General features: G+C 33.5%; 1 protein-coding gene across 2 annotated transcripts in view; it reads left to right on the top strand.

Annotated features, from left to right (window-relative positions):
- The first annotated feature begins 1,061 nt into the window (after positions 1-1,061).
- LOC134136855 (ATP-dependent translocase ABCB1-like) overlaps positions 1,062-22,253 on the top strand; it is a 38,518-nt gene continuing 17,326 nt past the window's right edge. Inside the window, exons 1-18 of one of the 2 annotated variants that reach the window (XM_062569076.1) lie at positions 1,062-1,217; positions 1,693-1,808; positions 2,522-2,576; positions 3,902-4,049; positions 5,179-5,242; positions 9,114-9,305; positions 9,958-10,129; positions 11,115-11,239; positions 12,048-12,219; positions 14,341-14,454; positions 15,795-15,905; positions 16,066-16,191; positions 16,379-16,582; positions 16,956-17,126; positions 18,539-18,700; positions 20,164-20,346; positions 21,154-21,300; positions 21,612-21,716. In XM_062569076.1, coding sequence (XP_062425060.1) covers positions 1,717-1,808; positions 2,522-2,576; positions 3,902-4,049; positions 5,179-5,242; positions 9,114-9,305; positions 9,958-10,129; positions 11,115-11,239; positions 12,048-12,219; positions 14,341-14,454; positions 15,795-15,905; positions 16,066-16,191; positions 16,379-16,582; positions 16,956-17,126; positions 18,539-18,700; positions 20,164-20,346; positions 21,154-21,300; positions 21,612-21,716 — 2,343 coding nt within the window. In that variant the 5' untranslated portion in view covers positions 1,062-1,217; positions 1,693-1,716. Of the gene's footprint in view, positions 1,218-1,692; positions 1,809-2,521; positions 2,577-3,901; positions 4,050-5,178; positions 5,243-9,113; positions 9,306-9,957; positions 10,130-11,114; positions 11,240-12,047; positions 12,220-14,340; positions 14,455-15,794; positions 15,906-16,065; positions 16,192-16,378; positions 16,583-16,955; positions 17,127-18,538; positions 18,701-20,163; positions 20,347-21,153; positions 21,301-21,611; positions 21,717-22,253 lie in introns of those variants that run through there. The other variant, XM_062569077.1, reaches the window with a different exon arrangement.

The following is a 22,253-nucleotide window of genomic DNA, read 5'->3' as shown; positions in this document are numbered from 1 at the left end:
AGACTGATGAGGGATCTTATAAATATCTGAAGGGATGATGTAAAGAGGATGAGGTCAGACTCTTTTCAGTGGTGCTCAGTAACAGGATGAGAGGCAACAGGCACAAACTGAAACAGAAAATTCCATTTGAACATGAGCAAAAACCTTTTTACTGTGAGGGTGACTGGCCACTGGAACAAGTTGCCCAGAGATGTTACAGTCTCCCTCTTTGGAGATATTCAAAAGCTGACTGGACTCAGCCCTGGACAGCCTGCTTTAGGTGACCCTACTTAAGCAGGGGGGTGATAATTTTCAGAAGCCCCTTTCAGCCTCAGTAGTTCTGTGAGATAGGTAACTTTTGATAAATTTTGCTTATTCAACAGTTCTGAACATACGTTGTTTACTATGAGCAACGAAATAATAGCAGTTAAGAAGTACAATAATTTCTTCGAACTTTTTAAATGTTTGTTTTTGTTTTTATTGAAGTAGTGCCTGAAATATCAATAACCTCAATACATTTCACAATAAAATAAAATAAAATAAAATGGTCTATTTCAAACCCTTTAGAGTCTGAACATACATTCAAAGATCAGAAGGATACTAATTGAGAAGGTCTCTGCTGACCATACTATTCCAAAGCAACATCTAAACTGAGCCTCTAACTCATCTTGTTGTTCTGCAGTTGCTTAAATGAGAAAGGGTATGCACTATGGTAAAATCCTGTTTTCCTTGCAGGCAAGATGGGTCATGTTTTTCAGGATTAGGATTAGAAGAAAGGAAAAGAAACAAAAGAGCGTTATTTGGTTTCATTCTCACTGCATATTCAAGAATGGATTCTCCCTCAAGCATTACTGTTACCTGGGGCATTCGGTGCCATCTCTGATATGGTAAGGAGGCATTCCTGGGCGTTTTAAGGGACATAATTAAGTTGACAGTAGAAGGGGGGAAGAATAGATTATCTAGACCTATTTATATGAATGACAATGAAACAAAAGTTATTTAAGGCCTTTCTTTGCTAAATATTCCTTTTAGGAGAGAGAGGCAGAGTCCGAAGTACATACACTTTACTCTCCAAAGTAGCTGAGGCAAAGTGATTGGGAGAAGAGAAAGCTGTTATCATTTCTGTTTTCCATTGAGAGCAAAGTTCAGTTATGCTGGGTGTCCCTAGTTACATTCATTCTGTTGACTGTTGAATAATATTCCAGAAGAGGAGAAGGAAACTAAGAACTATCTTCAAAGTAAGTCAATGTATTTATATTTAAATTGGAGATATTTTATAGAATTTGATGATAACTAAAGTAACATTCCAGATAACTGCGTATTATTTTAAATGAACGCCTACTTTCTCATTCATTTTCTGTAATTAGGATGAATCACAGAAAAATAAATACTCATAGTGTTCAAATGAAATTAAATGGAAGAGACAATTATCAAGTAGCTACAAATACAAAATATGGATGTATGTTTTCAAATTCAACAGATCTGGACTTGTTTGAACATGTTTGCGTTTGTCTGTTACCAGGACTTGCTTGCACATTAAATAAATTCATTTGCAAATTAAATGCAAAGTTAAATAATTTTATCAAATTTTCCTTATATATATTTTTTCCTAATATATTTCTTAATATATTTCTCCTTTTGAACAAATGGTCATTAAGATTACTTTCCTTGGCTTAATAGTTCTATATTTCTCACTTAAGTATTATTTTACAGAGAACTGTCTTAAATAAGTTTAAAATGCGTTCTGAAGATGAAAGGAAGCCTACTGCAGATAGAAATCGTCATGAGACCACTGCATCCAGGCAGAGTTGTGAATCTGAAGACAAATGGTAAATGTTCTTAAACACTTTAAACATGTTCTTTTATGAAGCATATATGATCTGATTATTTTTATTTTTATTTTTATTTTACAATTACTTGGAAAGCCTAATAACATAAGGCTTTACTCCAGCTTGTCAGTAGCACTGACTGACACATCCATTTTTGGCAGAAGGATGGAGAGGGGAAGATCTGTCACCTCATACCTTTTCCTTTTAAAGACAAAGTGTTCACAGTATTGAGTACATTTTGTTGAAAAGCAAATCGAAAATATCACAGAAATCATATCACTGTAGACATCTTGGGTACAGTGATATCATCAGATAACAATGTTAATTTTTTACATAAAATTTTGAGTGCTCTGCATAGTATCTTGAGCGTTTTTATTCATTTTCCATTCATGGATTGTGACAAAATTTGATTCTAGAACTTGTCTTTCTTTTTCCCATTTCAAAAGCTATAAAGTGCTTCAGTTCACCACCAACTTGTGGTAGGAGAGCTTAACTTAAATTTATAGCAGTCAGGAACTGATGCTCTTCATGTGCCTAGAAGTTTCCTAAAAACAAGCATCTGAAGAATGCACAACAAATTATTTTCATTTTACACAATATTGCTTCCTGTAAAATTATTTCATAATTATGTTTTAATTTAACTTCATTAATGTGAGTATTTCTGTGAATTGTTGTCACTTTTCAAATGCACTAAAACTATGATACCTTTCAAGCAAAGAAAAGAAGAAGAAAGCAGAAAAGGCTAATGTGGTCAGCCCACTAACACTGGTAAGATGTGAACTATCTAATCAGCTAGCTAGCTAGCTACACATATATACACACATACACACACACACACTTCAAAGTGTGATGGACAAAACGCATTTAAAATAACATTAGAATACTGCATATGTGGTATTGTCTCTACCAAATGCTTTAATACTACAGAATATCATATATACAATAGCAGTCAAGCAGTCTTTTTTTGTGAATATAATTTACAAGTGAAACCCTCTTAATATCAGTATGGATTCTTAGGAGCCTTCCCATAATGAACCAGCATGCTATACACACCTGTATTAGGATATTTGTGTCTGTGGAAAGTAATAATTTCCATACTTAATCACTTCTTGCAACAGAACAAAATGGGAGTCTGTATACTTAAGATTATTATTGCCATCCAATCCTCTAAATTACCAGTCACGCTAATCAACCTATTACTTATTCAGTCACCAGAGTCAGCGGTAAAGTGAAGGGAGCTACCAAGTATTTTAAGTTGCAGATAATTTTAGTTTTCTCTGTATTTTAAAATAAGATAATACATTAATATTTAATTAAAGTAGATCCTGGATGCTCTTTTAGTAAACCTGAAAGGTTTTTTATTTTGTTGGCTTAATGTGAATAATGCACAGCAATAATGTGGAAAATAAAAGTAATAAAACTAATTGGCCAATGATCCAGTCTCCCTACTTTGCTTTACCAGCATTGCATCTACACAGTTCCATTGCAAAACCACTGTTTTACTACAGTAAACCTAGTTTCTTATGGTGCAGAATCATACTAATATTTTTGTTGTAGAAAAGCCCAGAGTTTATTGAAGTCAATGGAAAGAGGTTTTTTTGTGTTTCATTAGGCTTTGACAATACCTATAGTACATTAGGATTTTTTTTTCTAACTACATAATAATGAATTTACAGTAAAATTAATTATTGTCCTAATAAGCACTGTAATATTAAAAATCTTGTAATTTGAACTTCCAACATCAAAATTAAAGAGGGCAAATTTCCTATACCTTGTTTTTATATACCTTTTAAAATGTTTTTATATCAATATCTAGATGTAGGTATTGATACTTTAAAATAGTACAATTTTCTAGTTTGGAGACTTCATAGTATAAAATGCTTTTATTAGAATAATTGAATTCTGTACAGTTAAATTTTAGTATCAAAAAATATAATATCATATATCGTAAATTTTATTTCTAATCAGATAAAGCTGTAGTTTTGTGACAATTAGGTATACAACTGATGGCCTTTTTTTTTTCTTTTTGACTTTGTAACCATTCTGTTAGTGTTCTGTGACTGTAATTAGAATGATTCTCTTCTCATTTGCAGTTTCGATATTCCAATTGGAGGGATAAATTACTAATGATAGTAGGCACTATCCTGGCAATAGCCCATGGAACCAGTCTCCCTGTTGTGATGATAATCTTTGGTGATATGACCGATAGTTTTGTTACTTCTGCAAACACAACTCTTCCAGGTAAGAATACATCTTCTATGGAGAAAACAGTGGCTCATATTTAGCAAATATCCAGGAAGATTAGAGCATTTTAATATGAGATGCTGATGTCAAAAACACCAGCTTGCTACTATAACATGAAAAAAAATATTAATTTTTGTATTTACTATCGTAGAGATTCCACTATGGATTTTTCTTTTTTTTTTGTCCCTAATTTTTAGTTTTTATACTAGTAGATTTTCTCAAATAATCTCCTACAATGCAGCTATATATTGAACAAAGCATGTTTAACAGTGGCTATGATAAATGGGAAATGTCTGGTTTTTTTTCTCTTCCCCTCACCATACGCTCCTGTTGCTCCCTTTGCGTAGGTCTAACAATTATAGTCAACAAGGTAAATTGGATCACTAAGTAGATTCAACAGAAGACTCTAACAAAAAGGAAAGTGCTTGTTTTCTCTTGGATCAATTTGTTGATTAGATTAATCCTGCCAAATCAGAAATACAAAATCAAACACAAAGGGAGTGGAAGAGATGCACTGCTGAATACAAGAGGGAGAAGTGATACTATTGCTTTGTGCCATCTCACAATTAAACCAGATTAGGTTGTACCTGCAATCAAAGATTAGATGTTAAACTTGTGAACAGGTTTGTTGCCCTTCTTTAGAGAGTTTTTGTTAAACATTTAGTAAATCATTAAACATTATATTAAGCAAACACCTAGACCTGTATTTTTAATAGCTGGCATTATACAAGTGCACTGTTCCTAGGGGTGGAAAACAAACAAAAAAAGGAACATTTAATGAGTGCTCAGGAAAATGTTTTATTCTCTAGTTATGTTGATGTGATTTTGTAGTCATCAGAGTCATGGTGTCATGATTAACCTTACATTGATATAATCATTGTTTTTCTGTAGGTAAAAATCTGAACTCTTACCTTTAGAGGTTCTTACAATTTTGCACTCCTTCTCCCATTAAAATTGACTTGTACCATCAGGAAACTTAGCAACTCAAAATTTGCCAAACTCCATGAAGGAAAACAAGTACATTAAAACCTGACATATTAAAAGTACTTAAAGTATTTATTACTTTCTCCCTCCCTTCCTATGCCTTCCCCCCTTCTTTTTTTTCTTTTTTTTTTTTTTTTTTTAGGAAACATTTCAGCATTGAATTTCTCATTAGCCATTCTTAAGAAGCTAGAGGAAGATATGACAAGGTAAATAGAAATTGATACTTGCTTTTCTTTTTCTAATCTAGGTTCGCGTTTCTGATCAAGCCATTCTTCTACCATACATGTTTTACATACTTTAAAAAACAGATAAGAAATTGTAACAAAAGAATTGTTACTTGATTAATGTATGTAACTCAGGATTTGTCCATTAGATTATTACAGGCACTGGGAGAATTCTTAAACATCCCCAGCCATTCCCAACAACTTCCCTTTAATTTCTTGCTCTCACCCATTCCTTTCCCTTCCCCTGAATGCAGTCTGTCCTCATGCCATCTTTATTTCTTTTGTTCCTTCTTCTCTTCCTCTGAATTTATAAGTAGTAATTGTTATTGTAAAAATGCTAATGAATGTAATCCATCAATTGAGCTATGGTGATTCAATGATAAAAAGCAGAAGTAAGATTGTGAGATACTATCTATTTCCCTGTCAAAGCATGAAGTTCAACTAGAATATCTGGACTAGAGGAAATAGAGTTAAATTCTGTGCAACCTTAAATCTAGCCTCCTAGAGCAGACAGTAGAAAAAGACAGCAGTCAGCAAGCAGTTCTGCTATGAAAGAGTAATGCTGCAGTTTGATAGAGAAAATGGCAAAGCTGAAGCATCAGCAGGCAATAGATGTGTTTTTAAGTGCTTTATTAGCCACTGTCCATGCACTTGGTATATGCAGGATGTGTAAAAGTATGTTTTTTCCTGTACATTTTCTTGTACCACTTTTCTTGTACCAGATTGTTGTCCTACCTGAAGAAAAAGATGAGCATTTCCTTTAATAACTTTTGCTCTCTCAGTCTGAAGCGGTTACTTCTTGGATTGATAATGGATTGAAGATTTATGAATTGCTTGAATCAAGTAGTTAAGTAGAAATGTAGAAGTAGAAAAAAGGTAGAAAGTAGTAGAAAAAAAATCTATTTACTCTGAAGAAAGTTCTTTACGCTAAAAAAAGAGTAACAGCTAGTCAGGGAAAGACTGTTACACAGAAGTGGAGAACCCATTTGTAATAAAAAGGAACTGGCAAGGAATTCACAATTATGTGTTGTAAGAGAGTATAGAACATAATTTCTTGCTCCCCCAGCATTTCTGCGTGTTAGTCTCTGACCTGAATGCAAGGAATGCACACACACCTTACATAGAATATACACATACTCAGTCATTTGAAGGCAAATGTTGAATAACTTGTGTAAAGTTATATTAACTGTTTTGTGTTTGGTAATTACTTGATGCCTAGTTGTACAACATTTTCCAAATCTCTTTTATGTTTATTTGAAAGGAACTTTAAAAATTGTGTTTTTATAGAACACCTTTTTGAAACTTATTAAGATCTTAGCTTGAATAGTATCTTTTGACAAGCTCAATAGTCTTGTAAATCATATAAGCAGCATTTCCTGTTACAGTTTAAAATTAGATCATTTTAATTAGACTGTTCTGTTATTCCTGTAAATATTAAAAATTTTTATATTTTATATTTTAAAATATAAATATAAAATTAATATTTTATTAATAAATCTAAAAAAATAGATTTATTTTCTCTACTGGAATTAATTATTCTCTATCTGTTTATCCCCTTTACTGGGTGGTCATGTGGATGAATGGCCTTTAAAATTGTATCACTTATTAATAATTGCTTTAATATTAAAGCTATGTGTGTTACTGATTTTATTTCCATTTTGTTATGAAAGTAATGATACATATAGCTTTAAATTTAACATTTTTTTCCCTCAAGCATATTTAACCTGTATTTTAGGAGATACTCTCAAGATGTACTGTAATTACAGAAAATTTTGCTGACACATGTACTGTAAAAGTAGTGTGTAAATCAATTTGTCATTTACAAGGGTTTTTTTTAGAAAGCTTGTATTATGCTTAAGCTAAAAAAAGAAGGAATCCTCCCTTTGTTCTCAGCCGGCTATTAGTAATCAGTACTGCTTAAAGAGCAAAGAGTACAGAAAAACAAACAAGGTGACATAAAGCAAGTGTAAATGTGACTATCCTGTTCTCGTGTGCCTATATATGGTCTGTGTGCGGGAGATCTTTTACTAGCATCACCCATGTCATCCCATCTTTTAGACATTAAATTTGAAAGTACAGATGTGAGTAAAAAGCAGCTTGACCTTCTCTTTGGAAACAATTTATCCTTAGCACTGAATGAGGAATGTATTGTTTGCTAATGACACAGGAATAGATTCTGTTTTCCAAAGTTTCTGGATAAGGCCTTGAGCTATTGTGTATATTAGTTTGAAGAAGCCCTAGTTATTTGTACCTACTCCTTGTTTTATAAGCACATTATATTAAAAATTAAAAATGATAACAAAAACTATAAATACAAATCTGAAGTGAATGCAAGAACTCCAAATGTGGACTTGATTATGTTTCATATTTAAATAATAGTTTGCCTAAAATCCAACTGTTTCTCAAAGGAAAAAGGACAATTAATTTACAATGCAATAAGCGTTTCTCTCTGTTAAGTTTTGGCAGTGAATTTACAGAATATTTCTCATCAGCATGAAATCTGGCAAAAATGTCAATCACTTTTTTTTATATATATAATATGTCATGAAACAAAGTCCAATCATAAAACAATTCTTCAAAATGATATAACATTGTGAAGTAATTGTCAAAAGTAATTTTTACTGAGTGTTGGATTTTTAGATTTTTAATGGAGCTGATCAAGATGATCAAGGTCAATATTCAGCTAATCATCAACCTTCAGTTAGACATTAACTCAATTTTAGTAATCAGTTTAGATAGAGTTCATTTTATAATGAATATAGTTCCAAAGTCTCAGAATAAACTGTACCTCATCTTTGCCACTGAAGACAGTATTAAAATTCAAAATTGGAAAATCATTTTCTTTTTTGAGCAGAGCATTTACACACAGATTTATGCAGTATGCTTCTGCCAAATGTCATGCTACAATTTTAAAGAATCAGTATACAGAACTTACTACATGTGAGTGAAAGTGATAATTGTTTTAAAGCTTTTTTCTTATTTTTCACTTTTGTATAATTACAGCAGTCATACAAATACATATATGCACAACAAATACTTAGCTATTGGTTTTGGCCATGTTTTGTGAACAGGGAATCAAAAAGTTACATTTTTCTAGTTTGTTTCTGGTTTAAGTTCACCTGTGATGGAAGTTATTTGATTATGTTTGAACACTTCAAAACAGTGGCTCAAATTCAGTTCCAGTTTGAGAAACACAGTAATTCACCTGCTGCTTGGTTTGGATTTGTGTTCCTACTTGTGACACAGAGCTGAAGGCATTTAAAAGTAAAATATTGACTATGAGCAAAATAAGGAGCAAAAGAATTTCTGATCTGATGGCATTTACTTGTAATAGAAATACATATATATATAGTCACATTATATGCTCAAATCCAGAAATATTTATAACATGCATGCATTCTACATATATATTTATATATACAGAAAAGCATGATGTATGTAAAAGTGTTTTTAAGCATGTTTAACATCTGTATGTATGTATTACGACAAAAATACTGATTTTGGAAATTAAACATTTAAGTGAAGAGGATAAAATGTGGTTCTATAAAATAATTTGAGAAAATGTGTACTATATTGATGAGAAGTTGAGAAGAAAAAATAATTCTTATCTAAGAATAGTCTAGTCTGTTGCATATCTAAAAGCAGAAATACTCATAGAAAGCTTGGAAAGATTTATAAGGAAATTCATTTTTATTAGATTAACTGATACAGTTGCAGGAAAAAGACATACTTCTGGGCATATAAACTCTAATTCAGATCTGAAAAGAAGCAGTGAGCATCAAGCTAAATACAGATTAGTTAGGCAATTAGAACTGAATTTGGAGAGTGTTGTAATTATTTTTTTTTCTTTCAGGTATGCATATTACTATTCTGGAATAGGAGCTGGGGTTCTTCTTGCTGCTTATATCCAAACTTCATTTTGGACCCTAGCAGCAGGCCAGCAAATAAAGAAAATCAGAAAACAATTTTTTCATGCAATTATGAGACAGGAAATTGGATGGTTTGATGTAAATGATGTGGGAGAACTTAACACTCGTCTCATAGAGTAAGTATATTATAACTTCCACAATGATATTTTATCTTACTAAAAATGTACGAGACAAATTTTAAATTTTTAAAAATGAATAATTTCATTGTATATCTCATGCAAATTATCTCATTGAGAATCTCAGAAGCTGAACTTCTGACACTTCTGATACTGGTCTATCACAAAGATACCAGAAAAGCCCATCCTAAGACATTACCTCTATGAAGATAAAACACGGTTCATTTCTGTGCACACTGGGGACTCAACAAGATGCTGACTGACTCTGAAGGTGTGAAAAGCTTGAACTTCATGACAAGCTATTCCTTTCTTTTTGCCCACATGAAAGGCTTTACCTTTTCCTTCCAGAGATCATATGGTTTCCAGATAGATCCAAAATCTGGAATTAGAAGAGAGATCAATAGGAACTTTGCACTGTAGGCAGAATTTTAGTCTTTTCAGAGGCAAACAGAAATTTATAGCATGAAATTTTCTCAAGAAATACAAAAATTTCCCATGACTGTGTTATATAGCACTCTATTCTTGAGCAAACTGTTGGCAGGTAATGGAATAATAAGTATCATCTTCTGCACAGCTGCCCATGTAACAAAACTGAAAAGCTTTGTATGCTTTCTATGTTTTCCTTCCTGTCTGGATGTAATTTGTTTTTCAGTGATGTCACCAAGATTAATGATGGAATAGGTGACAAAATTGGATTGCTTATTCAATCAGTAACAACATTTGTAACGGGATTTGTTGTTGGTTTCATAAAAGGATGGAAATTAACCCTTGTAATACTAGCAGTCAGTCCTGCCCTGGGACTTTCAGCAGCACTTTGGGCAAAGGTAAGTTAATATACTTTCAGTGTTATACTTTATATCAGTGAGAGATAATGAAGTAAACCTGCATAACTGTAATTCTCATGGTTGGAATGTATCACTTAGAATAATTTTCATAGCTTTAGACAACATTTATGTACATAAGCTATGTGAAATAAATTGTATACAACTGTCCTCATATAGTTTCAATATTATAATTCCCATCCAATGGACATACTTGCTGTTATTTTAACATAGCTTATTTTTATATGGAATAGGAGGCAAGAAATACCAGTAAAATATACACATCTATTACCGTTTAACTTCATCTACTTGTTCTGTTGAGACAAATTGCACCCCTGAAAAGTAAGTAATTAAGCTAGACCAAGCCTTGGTCTCAGATGCAGAGTCTCTTTTCAGAGTAGTTAATGGCTTTGGGAAGGAATATTAGACAGACTTAACTGAGTACTAAATTACCATGGGATTGGAGTAACTGATGTTAATGTGTAGTTTGGAAGCCTTCAGATTTTTTATAATATTTTATTTCCATTACATTTGGAAAGTTACATGTGCTTCTGTGATCTTGAATGTGTTGGGCAAGAGACAGGAGTAGAGAGGCATATGCCAATTATGTCCATTAGCTGAGAGTCTTCTCGCACAGTGGCCAATGAACACAAGTTACAGAGCTTGCTGGCTAAGGAGATCAGAATGGGCAGATCTGCCTCAGAACCAGAGAACCACAGCCAGCTCAGTATGAGTGCTCGTATCATCTTCTGCACTGGGTGAAAGCCGAGCTGAAAATCCAAATCTCAGTTGTTGAGAATGAATCTTGTTGAATTATTCGATTGAATTTTTAATATAATTAATAATTTTAATATTGAATGTTCTACCCTTTTAATGTAATATAATCAAAAGGCTTCATATTGTAAGATAATAATTATAATAAAAGCCATTATGACATACCTGTACTCATTCTGTTTTTCTTAAGTCAAAATATTTGATTCTGTATTAGGTTCTCTCTGCTTTTACTGACAAAGAACAAGCTGCATATGCGAAAGCAGGAGCTGTTGCAGAAGAAGTTCTGTCAGCAGTTCGGACTGTAATAGCTTTTGGAGGACAGGAAAAGGAGATTAAAAGGTAAGAGTGCTGCTTAGGCAAAAGAGTGCTGCTTAGGCAAAATGTTTGCTTTCATCAGCTAATTTTAAAATATTCACTTCAGATGGTTTGAAATTTTCTTGCATCTTCACTACTGAAAATCTGTCCAAACAAGTGAGCCTTGTGCTTACTGCATTTGTGGATAATGGGGCTGGAAATTATCTGTTGTTGCCTTTTGCAAGTTTCACTATGTATTCAATGACAATTATTTACTTTTCTAGAAACTCACAAAATAAGTAGATATATTGCCTCTGCTCTAGGAAGTGTATAAACTACTTAAAGCATCACACAGCAAGTGAAGGCGTTAGACAAAAAACGGCCATACTGTGAGAAAAGATGATGGTATCCTTAATATGTGGTTACTCAATATTTGTTAGAGTTTCATTAAACAATATCTCTATTTCTGCTGTAGAGCATCATTCTTATGCTATATTTTAACCTTTTATCTAAAGCTAACAATCGTAATCTCAAAACCTGTCACAAATGGTTCACAGTCCAAGTTTGTTAAACTGCTGGTTATTTAAGGAACTCACATGCCAGTCACTGAACTGTAATGCCCCCCTCCCTTTTTTTTTTCATTCTGCCTGCCATTTTATGTGACGTTGGCCTTTCTAGGGACTGCCTTAAGTTTCTGTGCTTGAGTGCCAGGCTTATCTTAGTGCCTTCTAAAGGTTATATGTTGTATATCTCTCGAAGTACCTTATCAGTGCTTTTTTTCTATTTCATCTACAGAATGTTTGGTGTTTTGGTACAAAACAGGGTCCATTTTGAACTTCTGTCTTTCTTCCAGATACCATAAAAATTTAGAAGATGCTAAACGCATTGGAATAAAAAAGTCTATTACAGCCAATATTTCTATGGGTATTGCTTTTTTACTGATATATGCATCGTATGCATTGGCCTTCTGGTATGGAACTACCTTGATATTAGCTGAAGATTATAGTATTGGCAATGTTCTTACAGTAAGTATCAGTAACTGCCCAATAATAAGACATGTTGTTTCTATAGTATCTCAAAATCTACATCAAGTCAAACAAAACAAATATTATTTTCAGATGTTTCTGGACCTCTTCTGACTTTGATAAGCTCAGATAAGCATAAAAAGAAACAGTTCAGTCAAAAATTGAAGTACAGTGCGTTTTTAACAGTATCCTTTTTTAAAAGGATAGAGGAAGAAAAATAAACTTCTAACTAGGAAATAATGTCACCATCCAACCAAAGGAAGAAAAACAGTTCTTCAGTACTTAAATTCTTCTCTTGATGCAGCAACCATTCTAATTTTGTTTAAGTTATTCTTTTTTTCATGTTTGTATAACAAACCATGTGTGTGAAGCTACTTCTGTTTTGTTTTATTTATGAATCACTCAGGTCTGTGAAAAATGCCTCTGAAGTATGGCATAGCTCTTTTGAACCTTTGCAGTACTAGGTCTACATTTTTTTTAAGAGGAAGGTCAGCATACAGACCATCTCAGTGAGGTTTACACAATTACTTGTGCCCCTGTGTGTAGCTTTTTCAGTTCCAAGTATTTAGAATAATTTGTTGTCAATGTTGTAGTTCATCCATACGGTGTTTTTATAACATGAATTGGAGGATGTAAGAGGTTGCAACACTTGATAAAATAGTGCTGCAAGATGCATCTTGGTAGATGGAGCCAAACATGGTACTTTCTTGCCCATACTACAACCAGGACTGTGTCTGATGTTTCCTCAACACTAGCTGGCATAAGCCGCAGATGTGACAGGGGGCATGCTAATAATTAAGCAATATGAATGAAAAGTGATATAGTTAAAGCAATGAACTCTTTGATAGGGATACATTGTTATCATTGTCAGTAAAAAGAAATCTGTCACTATATTATCAGATACAAAAAAGTGGTGGAAATTGGGATTAGAACAAAATTATTTTTGTGGTATAATACTGACATATTTCTGATGAAAAGAAAGTAGTTTTTAAAGAAGAGACTTAGCTAATTTCATATAAATATTAGAGAAATCTACTTGAGGAAATGTGGAAAAAGTGTCACCCAAAGTTTCTATGGAAAATGTTTTAATTTTTGATAGAATACTACTTTAAATAATCTATAAAATTTTTGAGTCTATATTCTATCAAAATATAGGAAATTTAAAATGTTCTGGGAAGATATTTCAGTTAAAAGATTTTTTTTTGAATGTTTATTTAAATAAAAAAGAATTAATCTTTTAAGTTTAGATCATCCTGATTGTTTGTTTAATCTGATTTCATTTCTTTGCATATAGTTAGAGAATATAAAAGTATCAGGGAGAAATATAACAGCAGCTTGCTCTTTTCTTATATGCTTTCCTGGGTTTCACATTTGTGTATGGCCATTGTTGGAGAAAAGAGAATGTGTGTGATAGGCCTTTTGTCTGACAACCTATGGCTTTTATTGACTTCTGTTTGAGTACTCCCTTTTTATCACTTATTTTGAGTTATAATTTTCTTTCTTTCTTTTTTCTTTTTTTTTTTTTTCTTTTTCTCTTTCTCTTGTTCCTTCTTGCTCACACTCACTTCTCACTTATGCTAGTCCTCTTCCCCCGCAGTGGAGGGAACTTGTATTAGTTTCAGGTGGAGAATGTGAAATTGTATACTTCCATTCCTCTGTCATTTTGAAAGCAGAATGCTAGTACTCTGCATATCCACTTTTGTGCTGTTGAAGGGCACACTATTTCCTCATCTTAATGTAGAAATATACTTCCTGGCCTTCACATCATCTTTTACAAAGAATGAATTAGTACAATATATTCTGAGATATCAAGTGGAATTACACGTTTTTGGGGAGACATTTTGGATATTTCATCCTCAGTCACTTTTTCATCCTTAGCAATCTTTGCAACATCAGCATGTGCAGATGTATTGTGCAGGAACACAGTTATCAGAGGACTCTTATTAAGGGAAGCCCTTTTCTTCTTAATATTGTTCTTTATTTTGTTTATCCTTCAATTCCTTAAATTTCCATGACAAGTGTAGCCTCTTGATCCAAAGTTATCTAATGTAAATAAATAAATAAATGTAATTCTCTGCTTAATTATAACTTGATAAATGTCATCATAAAAATTTCTTGCAGGTCTTTTTCTCTGTATTGATTGGAGCTTTCAGTATTGGACAGACTGCTCCAAGCATAGAGGCATTTGCTAATGCAAGAGGAGCTGCCTATGCAATCTTTAATATCATAGACAATGTAAGTATCTTTGCCTTGGCTCTTTTTTTGAAACTCAGAGACCCTTCTTATAGTGCAGATACTATTTATGAATGTGAAGCTAGCAAAAGTAAATAATGAGAGGTAATTCAAATACCTATCTGATATGTTTTCAAGATATATTGAAATATCAACATGGAAAAATACAAGAATTTGTGCTGTCATTAATAAAAAATCTCAATTCTGTATTTCTAAGGAGGCCTATTTAAGGGTGAAAGGAATACCAACATTTCTATTCAGATTTTATGGAATAAAGGATGAAAATGGATCCTTCCTATACTTAAGTTATTGAGAATATTTCTGTTAAATGTAAAAGGCTAACTTTATTGCTGCACATTCATAGCAATTTGCTGCAGTATTTGACTTCTAATTTTATCTGATCTTGACTACGTTAAAACAATTCATTTATTTTCTTATATACAGATATATATATGCATACAAGCAGATAGAATGTGTAGTTATTCACCAGTTCCTCTTTTTCTCGTAGAGTTACCAGTTCTTGCTTCATCAAAGGTAACAGTACTAGATTATTTATCATTGGAGGTATCCTCTAATGTTTTTATTGTGAACAGCATGTCTTCAGTGCTATATTAAGATTGATTACAGTTGATGCAGGTATACCAGCCCAGGTTTCAAGGATAGTAGTGGCACCAGCAGCAGCAGGAGCATCAGCAAGCCTATAAAACTCAATCTAGTATCCTGGATATGTACTTTAATTCCTAGGAGGTGCTGAAATCAGGGATGCTGTGACTTTACTAGCTAATGAAACTAACATAAATTTATCTGCATAAAATGTAATTACATATTTTGGACTGTTGTTAAGATGTGTTTTAAGTTCTAGACCTACCCTGAATGGAAATAAAAATAATGGTCATTAAAAACTCTGTTTCTACTTAATGGACAGGTGGTCAGTTCTTTCTCACAAAAATGGTTTCAGCATAAAGGGCAAAGTTATGAGTGAAAAGACAATTACAGCTTGTTAGAGGTGGTACGTTCAGGTTAATCGTCAGGCAGTGGAATGAATCTCCAATTGCCACTAGCTGTGGGTAAAATCTTAATGTACTAAATTCACACAAAAGCTTAAATGGAAAAGTTATAAAAGTATTCTTACACGTATAAGGAATGTCGTAATGCAAGTTAAGGAATGTAGCAATGAAGCAGCAAAACATGATGCAATTTGTGTCTTCAAAAAATCTCACCTAAATCCATTTAAAATATATTTTAATATTTCTACAGAATGAACGTGAACTCCAAAAATGCTTTGTGAAAGAATATTATTAGGAAATAAGTCTCTGTGTGTGTGTGTGTTTTATTTTGCACAGGAGCCTCAAATTGACAGTTATTCAGAGGCAGGCTACAAACCAGACCACATTAAAGGGAATTTGGAATTCCAAAATGTTTGCTTCAATTATCCAGCCAGACCAGAAGTTAAGGTACTGTAAATGAAACTGATAATTTGATAAATATGTGTTGTGTAATATTAGATTAGTTCTGATGTAAATATGAAGAAAATTTCACTCAACTGATTAGAGCTCTCCTAAATTTAGGCTCACATTTTTATACATTATGTCTTTTCTGACATATTCCATGAAGGTACTGAAAGGCTTGAATCTCAAGGTCAGCTGTGGCCAGACAGTAGCCCTCGTTGGTGGCAGTGGCTGTGGGAAAAGTACAGCTGTTCAGCTCATCCAGAGATTTTATGACCCCAAGGAAGGCATGGTAAGATAGCTCAAGTGAGATGACTGCTGTGTACGTCACCGTTGTTTGAAGCTGAGCTCTGGTCTCTTTGCCCCCTTCAAATGACACAGTAGAGTCTCTCCTAAAATGGCATAGGCCAGCCTGGGGGAGAGAGATGCCGAGGCCAAAACACCTAGCGAACTTCTGTCGTCTGCATCCCTTTGTTTAGATTACCATTGATGGGCAGGACATTAAGACCCTCAACGTCAGATACCTGCGGGAGATTATTGGCGTGGTGAATCAGGAGCCCGTGCTGTTCGGTACTACTATCGCAGAAAACATTCGTTACGGCCGTGAGGACGTCACCATGGAAGAGATCGAAAAAGCTACCAAGGAAGCTAATGCTTACGACTTCATCATGAAGCTACCCAGTGTAAGCAAACCTGCTGAGTTGGCGAAGAGGTTTCCCTTAAGGGAGCCTGCTCATGCCAGAGAGTTCCTTAGAAGGGCTCTTCCCAAGCCAGCACATAGAGGAAGCTCTCCCTGGAGACTCCAAAGAGCTTTCTCATAACTTTTGTGAGAATAAAGTTAATGTCAACTCTTTAAGCCATGGTTGGATGAGCATTTTGGAGCACAGAGAAATACTAGGGGCACGAAGAATGAGTGTTTACCCTGGAGTGTGTCAGAACAGGGCAAAGGTTCTGCTGGTGCTACTAACGCAGATGTGGCCTTTCTTTACGCTGCCTTTCATTGCTGAAAGGGTTGTGCCGCGGAGTGCTCTGGAAGCACGTGTTGTTGTCTTGCAGAAGTTTGAAACCATGGTTGGAGAAAGAGGGGCCCAGCTGAGCGGAGGCCAGAAGCAGAGAATAGCAATTGCCCGTGCTCTGGTTCGCAATCCTAAAATCCTCCTGCTTGATGAGGCCACATCAGCTTTGGATACCGAAAGTGAATCAGTTGTGCAGGCAGCATTGGACAAGGTGAGTATTGCCCTGAAGCGAAGTAGGTAGGTGTGCAGGAGCCTGTTGTTTCCTTTTTTTCAGATAATTGTTTAAAGAGCTGCAAGAAATAGAGACTCCCTAAAAGACATAAATACACTTAAATTTGGCCAATATTTTCCATTTGTGTAGATAAGTGTGGAATTATTTTGTTTCAAGTGAGGATATAGTGTTTTCTGTGTTATTAATCACACATCAAGTTTTCTTGGCATAAATACTCTCCCCTACAATACATTGTCTTATAGTTCATATTCTTGTCATGCACTTAGCTAATTAACTTATGTTGAAACATGACAGACAAGGTTAAGGACTACCAACATGTCATAAGTGATTGCAGCAGTGACCTGGTTCTTTACCTGCAGGAAAAACTTCAAAGAAATATATTATCTTCTGTTAATATGAATACTTCTAGGTGCTCTTTCTCTTCTCAGTGTAGAGACCATTACAGGTCAGAGGTTTAACCAGAATTTCTCTATATTCATATTGTGGCAGTACCCTCCATCTGCTATTCTGAGTTTACCTGGTCAGGTTGTCTTCCAGTTGGAGTGCTGTAATGCTTACTACTGTGGATGATTTCTGTAATAAAAGTATGGGGTAAAGACAGACAGTTTGAGGAGAATTATTAATGGAAATACATTTAATGGAGAATAGTCACTTATCTAGCTTTTCTTCGTGCCATTATCTTATAAACTGAAATCTTAATAAACTTTTGCAGAAGACCTAGGGAAGATGGACTGTAACCAGAATCCATCAGAATTCCACTTATGATCATTAATTTGATTATTTAAGCTGTAAGTTCCTTGATCATTTTTATACAGCCTGATTATTAAAAGGGCCAACTATGACATTTTTCATGTTATGCATGATAGGCATATAAACATCCAAAATGAGATAGCTAATTATATTGCTTTTTATATGAAATTGCACTGAATTTTATTTTCAGTGAAGCTGTTCAAATGAGCGATGAATTAGAGCTTTAAACACTTAACTCTTTTATAAAGCCAATGTAAAACACTTTCAATAATGCTTCTAAATGTATTTACTTGATTAATTGAATATAAATTATCCTTCACAGATTTTAAGGTTTAAATATAAAACTACATATATATACATATTAAAATATATAAGGTTTTAAAATTTACAATGTCGAGACAATTTTTAAAAATAAAAATCTGGTACTTTTCTGTGCCACAGCACAGATTGTCTCTGATACCTATGTTCAAGCTAAAAGTTACATTCCTGTTTTAAGGTACTTTGTTCAAATCTGTTTTTAAAAGATTTAGGGGAATTACTGTCTCCCTGTGGACAATTTTAATGTTTCCATTTGTCTAATGTGAAGATGAATTTTTTTTTAATATACTTAGAGATATTAATATTAAGTTTGTCATTTTTAGGCAAGGGAGGGACGCACCACGGTTGTCGTAGCTCATCGACTGTCAACGATCCGAAATGCTGATTGTATAGCTGTGTTTGAAGGTGGAGTTGTCACAGAACAAGGGAATCATATTGAATTGATGGAAAGAAAGGGAATCTACTACAAACTTGTTAACATGCAGGTAGTTTTCCCTGCAAGTTGTTGCCTGATATTCCCTATCATTTTCAATACCAATAGTTACTGTATGCTCTCAGATGTATTGGAAATTTTGCCGCAAATTTTGTTAACAGTGAGGATTGTGTACTTAGAAAAGAGAAGAATAATTTGAGACACAAAAACCACTAAATTTCATACCATTTCTATTTACAGCTATCAAAATATGTTTCTAATCCTTCAGGGATTTTTACTTAAGGGATTATTTTATATTCTCTTTTTAGGCAGGTATGGGACAGTTAATGTAGAGCAGCTGACATACAGTATTTTGCTAGTCCATTGCATGTTCTTAGTCTATGATAGATGCAGGGTTAAATACTAGAGGAATAGGGCATGCATATTTACTTATTTGATTATAATTCTTCATGCTGAGGTTCTTTCAAAGAAAAAATGTGGAGGAGTGGAAGGAAAAGAAAAATAATCCAGCTATGTTGAATGTAAAAATATGTACACGTTTTAGGTTATGGAGCCAGAAACAAAGAGAATGTAAGTTAACATATTTGTTATTAAATGAAGAATAAAATCTTTGGTACATCCCAATGTCACATGTGACAGACAAATTTCACTCCGGCCTTCTGTTTAATTGGTGTTTTACTGTATGATCACCATGTTTATTAAAGAAATTGAAACATATCTCAGTATGTTGGACTGAAAAATGTAAACTGGCCAATTAAAAATGTTCTATATAAAATAACAATGAGAATTTGTTTAGTCACTTTCAAATATAATCTTGTATTCAAGTAAATATGATGATGGGAAAAAATTAGGAAGTGTTAAATAGAAAGAAAACAGAGTGATTTTTCTTATTCATACCCCCCTCCCCAATACTAAGAAATAATAAAAACTTTCTGAGAAAAAAGAAACACTGATGGAATGTGGCTTTGAATCGAATTATTATTAAGTTCCTCAGTGGTGGGAAGGTACTTATTTATTCTACTGAAGAGAATGGCAAAGTTACTATCAAAAGTAGGGCTCGTCTGACTGTTTTGATATTTTTAATCAAAATTTTTTGACCTGTCCCATCCTGAACTTCCTTGGTATGTTTTAAGTCAAGAATTCTAAGAGAACTCTCTACTGAAAAGGGGAGTCATTCTTCTCACTTCATGAGGACTCATTCATAAAGATCCTAGGATGAGTGCAAATCATTCCTACTCAATTTAATTCTCTGTCAAGAGTTAATTCACACAAGAGCAGCTATTTCCACCCCTGGCCCCTGAGTTTTTCTCCTGTATATCAATCAAGCTCTGAAGATATAGATTTAGTCAACTAGTAGCAATTTTCATTTTTATAGCATCATATTCTGTTCTGCCTATATTTATTTCCATTGAATTGTGATTTTGGTTACTTTTTTATATTGATTTCCTTATAATTTTGTACATTCAATTAATATATGCATAATTTACCTTAATGTCATGTTTTTCCTTGTTTTAGACAATAGGTACTGATGTTCAATCACCAGAAAAAGATGAAAGTATACATCGTGTCAAAAGAAGTGGGTCTGAACCAGAGTTGGACGAATCCTTAGTGAAAGGACTGAGAAGACAATCAACTCGGAGAAGCTTTAGAAAGCCAGGAGGAAAGAATGATGATCCTGATGTGAAAACTAATTTGCCTGTAAGTACATTTGCAGAGCTCTTAGTATACTTTGATACCTTTCAACAAAGTGCATTGAAATTCAATTCATTCTCCTGCTTTAAAATATACAAGAAGAAAGAGGCATTTCACATAGGGGTAATATTTGAGAATTTTCTGATTCTAATAACCCTTCACTTGATGATAATAAGTTGCTTCAGTATCCTCAGTGTGAACCCGTATACAATTAATGTGGGGCTTTTTTAGCCTATAACTAGGATAAATTTATTCTTGAAAATAAATTTGTTATAAAACAAATATACTTTAGTATATTTGACTACCATACAGACAAAATCTGTATAGGTTAAACATTCATTTTTGAATCAGAAACAAAATTCATGGCCCAACATAGAACTCTTGCAACAAACCTGGAATATCAGATGAGTGCATTAACATTTACAGCCAATACTAAGCCATCTGTTGTTATTAATTGTTCAATGAACAATTACCTGAAATAATAATCTAGTTGGGGATTACACACAGCAATAGTCTCAGAATGAATAATACTTTGACCACTAAACAATACCATGAGTATTGGTCAACCAAAATTATATGAATTAAGCTAAAATACAATGATGAGAACTATAGATATGTTTTAATAGAGCTTTCCTTCTTGTACTAAAATTATTTTAAAAACCCATCCAATTAGTTAATTATTTGTGCTACTAAAAAGTATATATTTTGGCTTTCCCAGATTGGATGCTAGGATTATAAAATTCATCATTAATCTCTCCTTTTCTCCATAGCTTTATTATATATTTGTCCTAACAAAATTCCTATTTTTTTTAGGAGAGTGAATTACCTCCGGCTCCATTTCTGAAAATTATGAAGTTGAACAAAACTGAATGGCCATATTTTGTAGCTGGCACTTTATGTGCAATTATCAATGGGGCTTTACAACCTGCATTTTCAATCATATTTTCAGAAATTATAGGGGTAAGTTTGAATAAAGTATATAAAAAGGTATATAATCTGTGAAAATCACTTATTAAACTGAATTTTAAACATTTCCTGCATTAGGAAGCAGAGGAATGGATTAGATAAATCTGAAGAACTACAAGACTTACAAAATCCTAAAAATAAATCTTGTTACAGCTCGAAATTTGATTTTTATACTTATTATATGTAACATATACTCAATTTTTTATAAATGCAAATGACTACCAAACATACTTACTGAGAATTTGAGAGTATTTTAGATTATCAGCTGATTTTTAAAAATGCATGTTTTAAATAATATTTTATAGATTTTTTCAGAAACTGACAAGGCCTTTATAAGAGAACAGAGCAACTTATATTCACTGCTGTTTTTAGCACTTGGGATCGTTTCATTTTTTACTTTCTTTTTTCAGGTATGTGTTATTATTTTAGCTTTATTATAATTGTTCATGATGTTTTAGAAACTAGATCTCAAATATACTAAAAATTTTCTTAATTTTATTAAGCTTCCAACTCAAACCAGAATCCTCACATATGGTTCTGTATGTGCTTCATGCTGAGCTGTAGGTGAGAAGCTCACCTACAGCTTCTCACATGCCAGAGATCTTCTAACATATTCCAGCCTCTTCCTTTCTGAACTGCCCTGTTTCTTCACCAAACACATCTTGGCACACAACTCTGGAATCTCTCACTCCTTTTTTCCATTATCACCTAACCTCCAACCATTCCTACACCCTATGCCACTCCTCACCCCCTGCCCCAAGTCCTCCTACTTGAACCTGTAAGTGCAAATCCACCAGCTCTTCCTATCTTAGTCCTGCAATTTTTTATTCCCCTATCCCCTCCCCATTACAAGTCTTATCCTATACGAGCCCCCAAAGTTTCCCAGGCACAGTTCATCAAGTGATAGCCATCATGCTGATACTTGACTCCTCTGACTTAGATAATAA

Source organism: Rhea pennata, chromosome 2 (genome assembly GCF_028389875.1).
Source record: "Rhea pennata isolate bPtePen1 chromosome 2, bPtePen1.pri, whole genome shotgun sequence".
Classification (NCBI taxonomy): Eukaryota; Metazoa; Chordata; class Aves; order Rheiformes; family Rheidae; genus Rhea; species Rhea pennata.
This window is presented reverse-complemented; position numbering and strand designations above follow the sequence as displayed.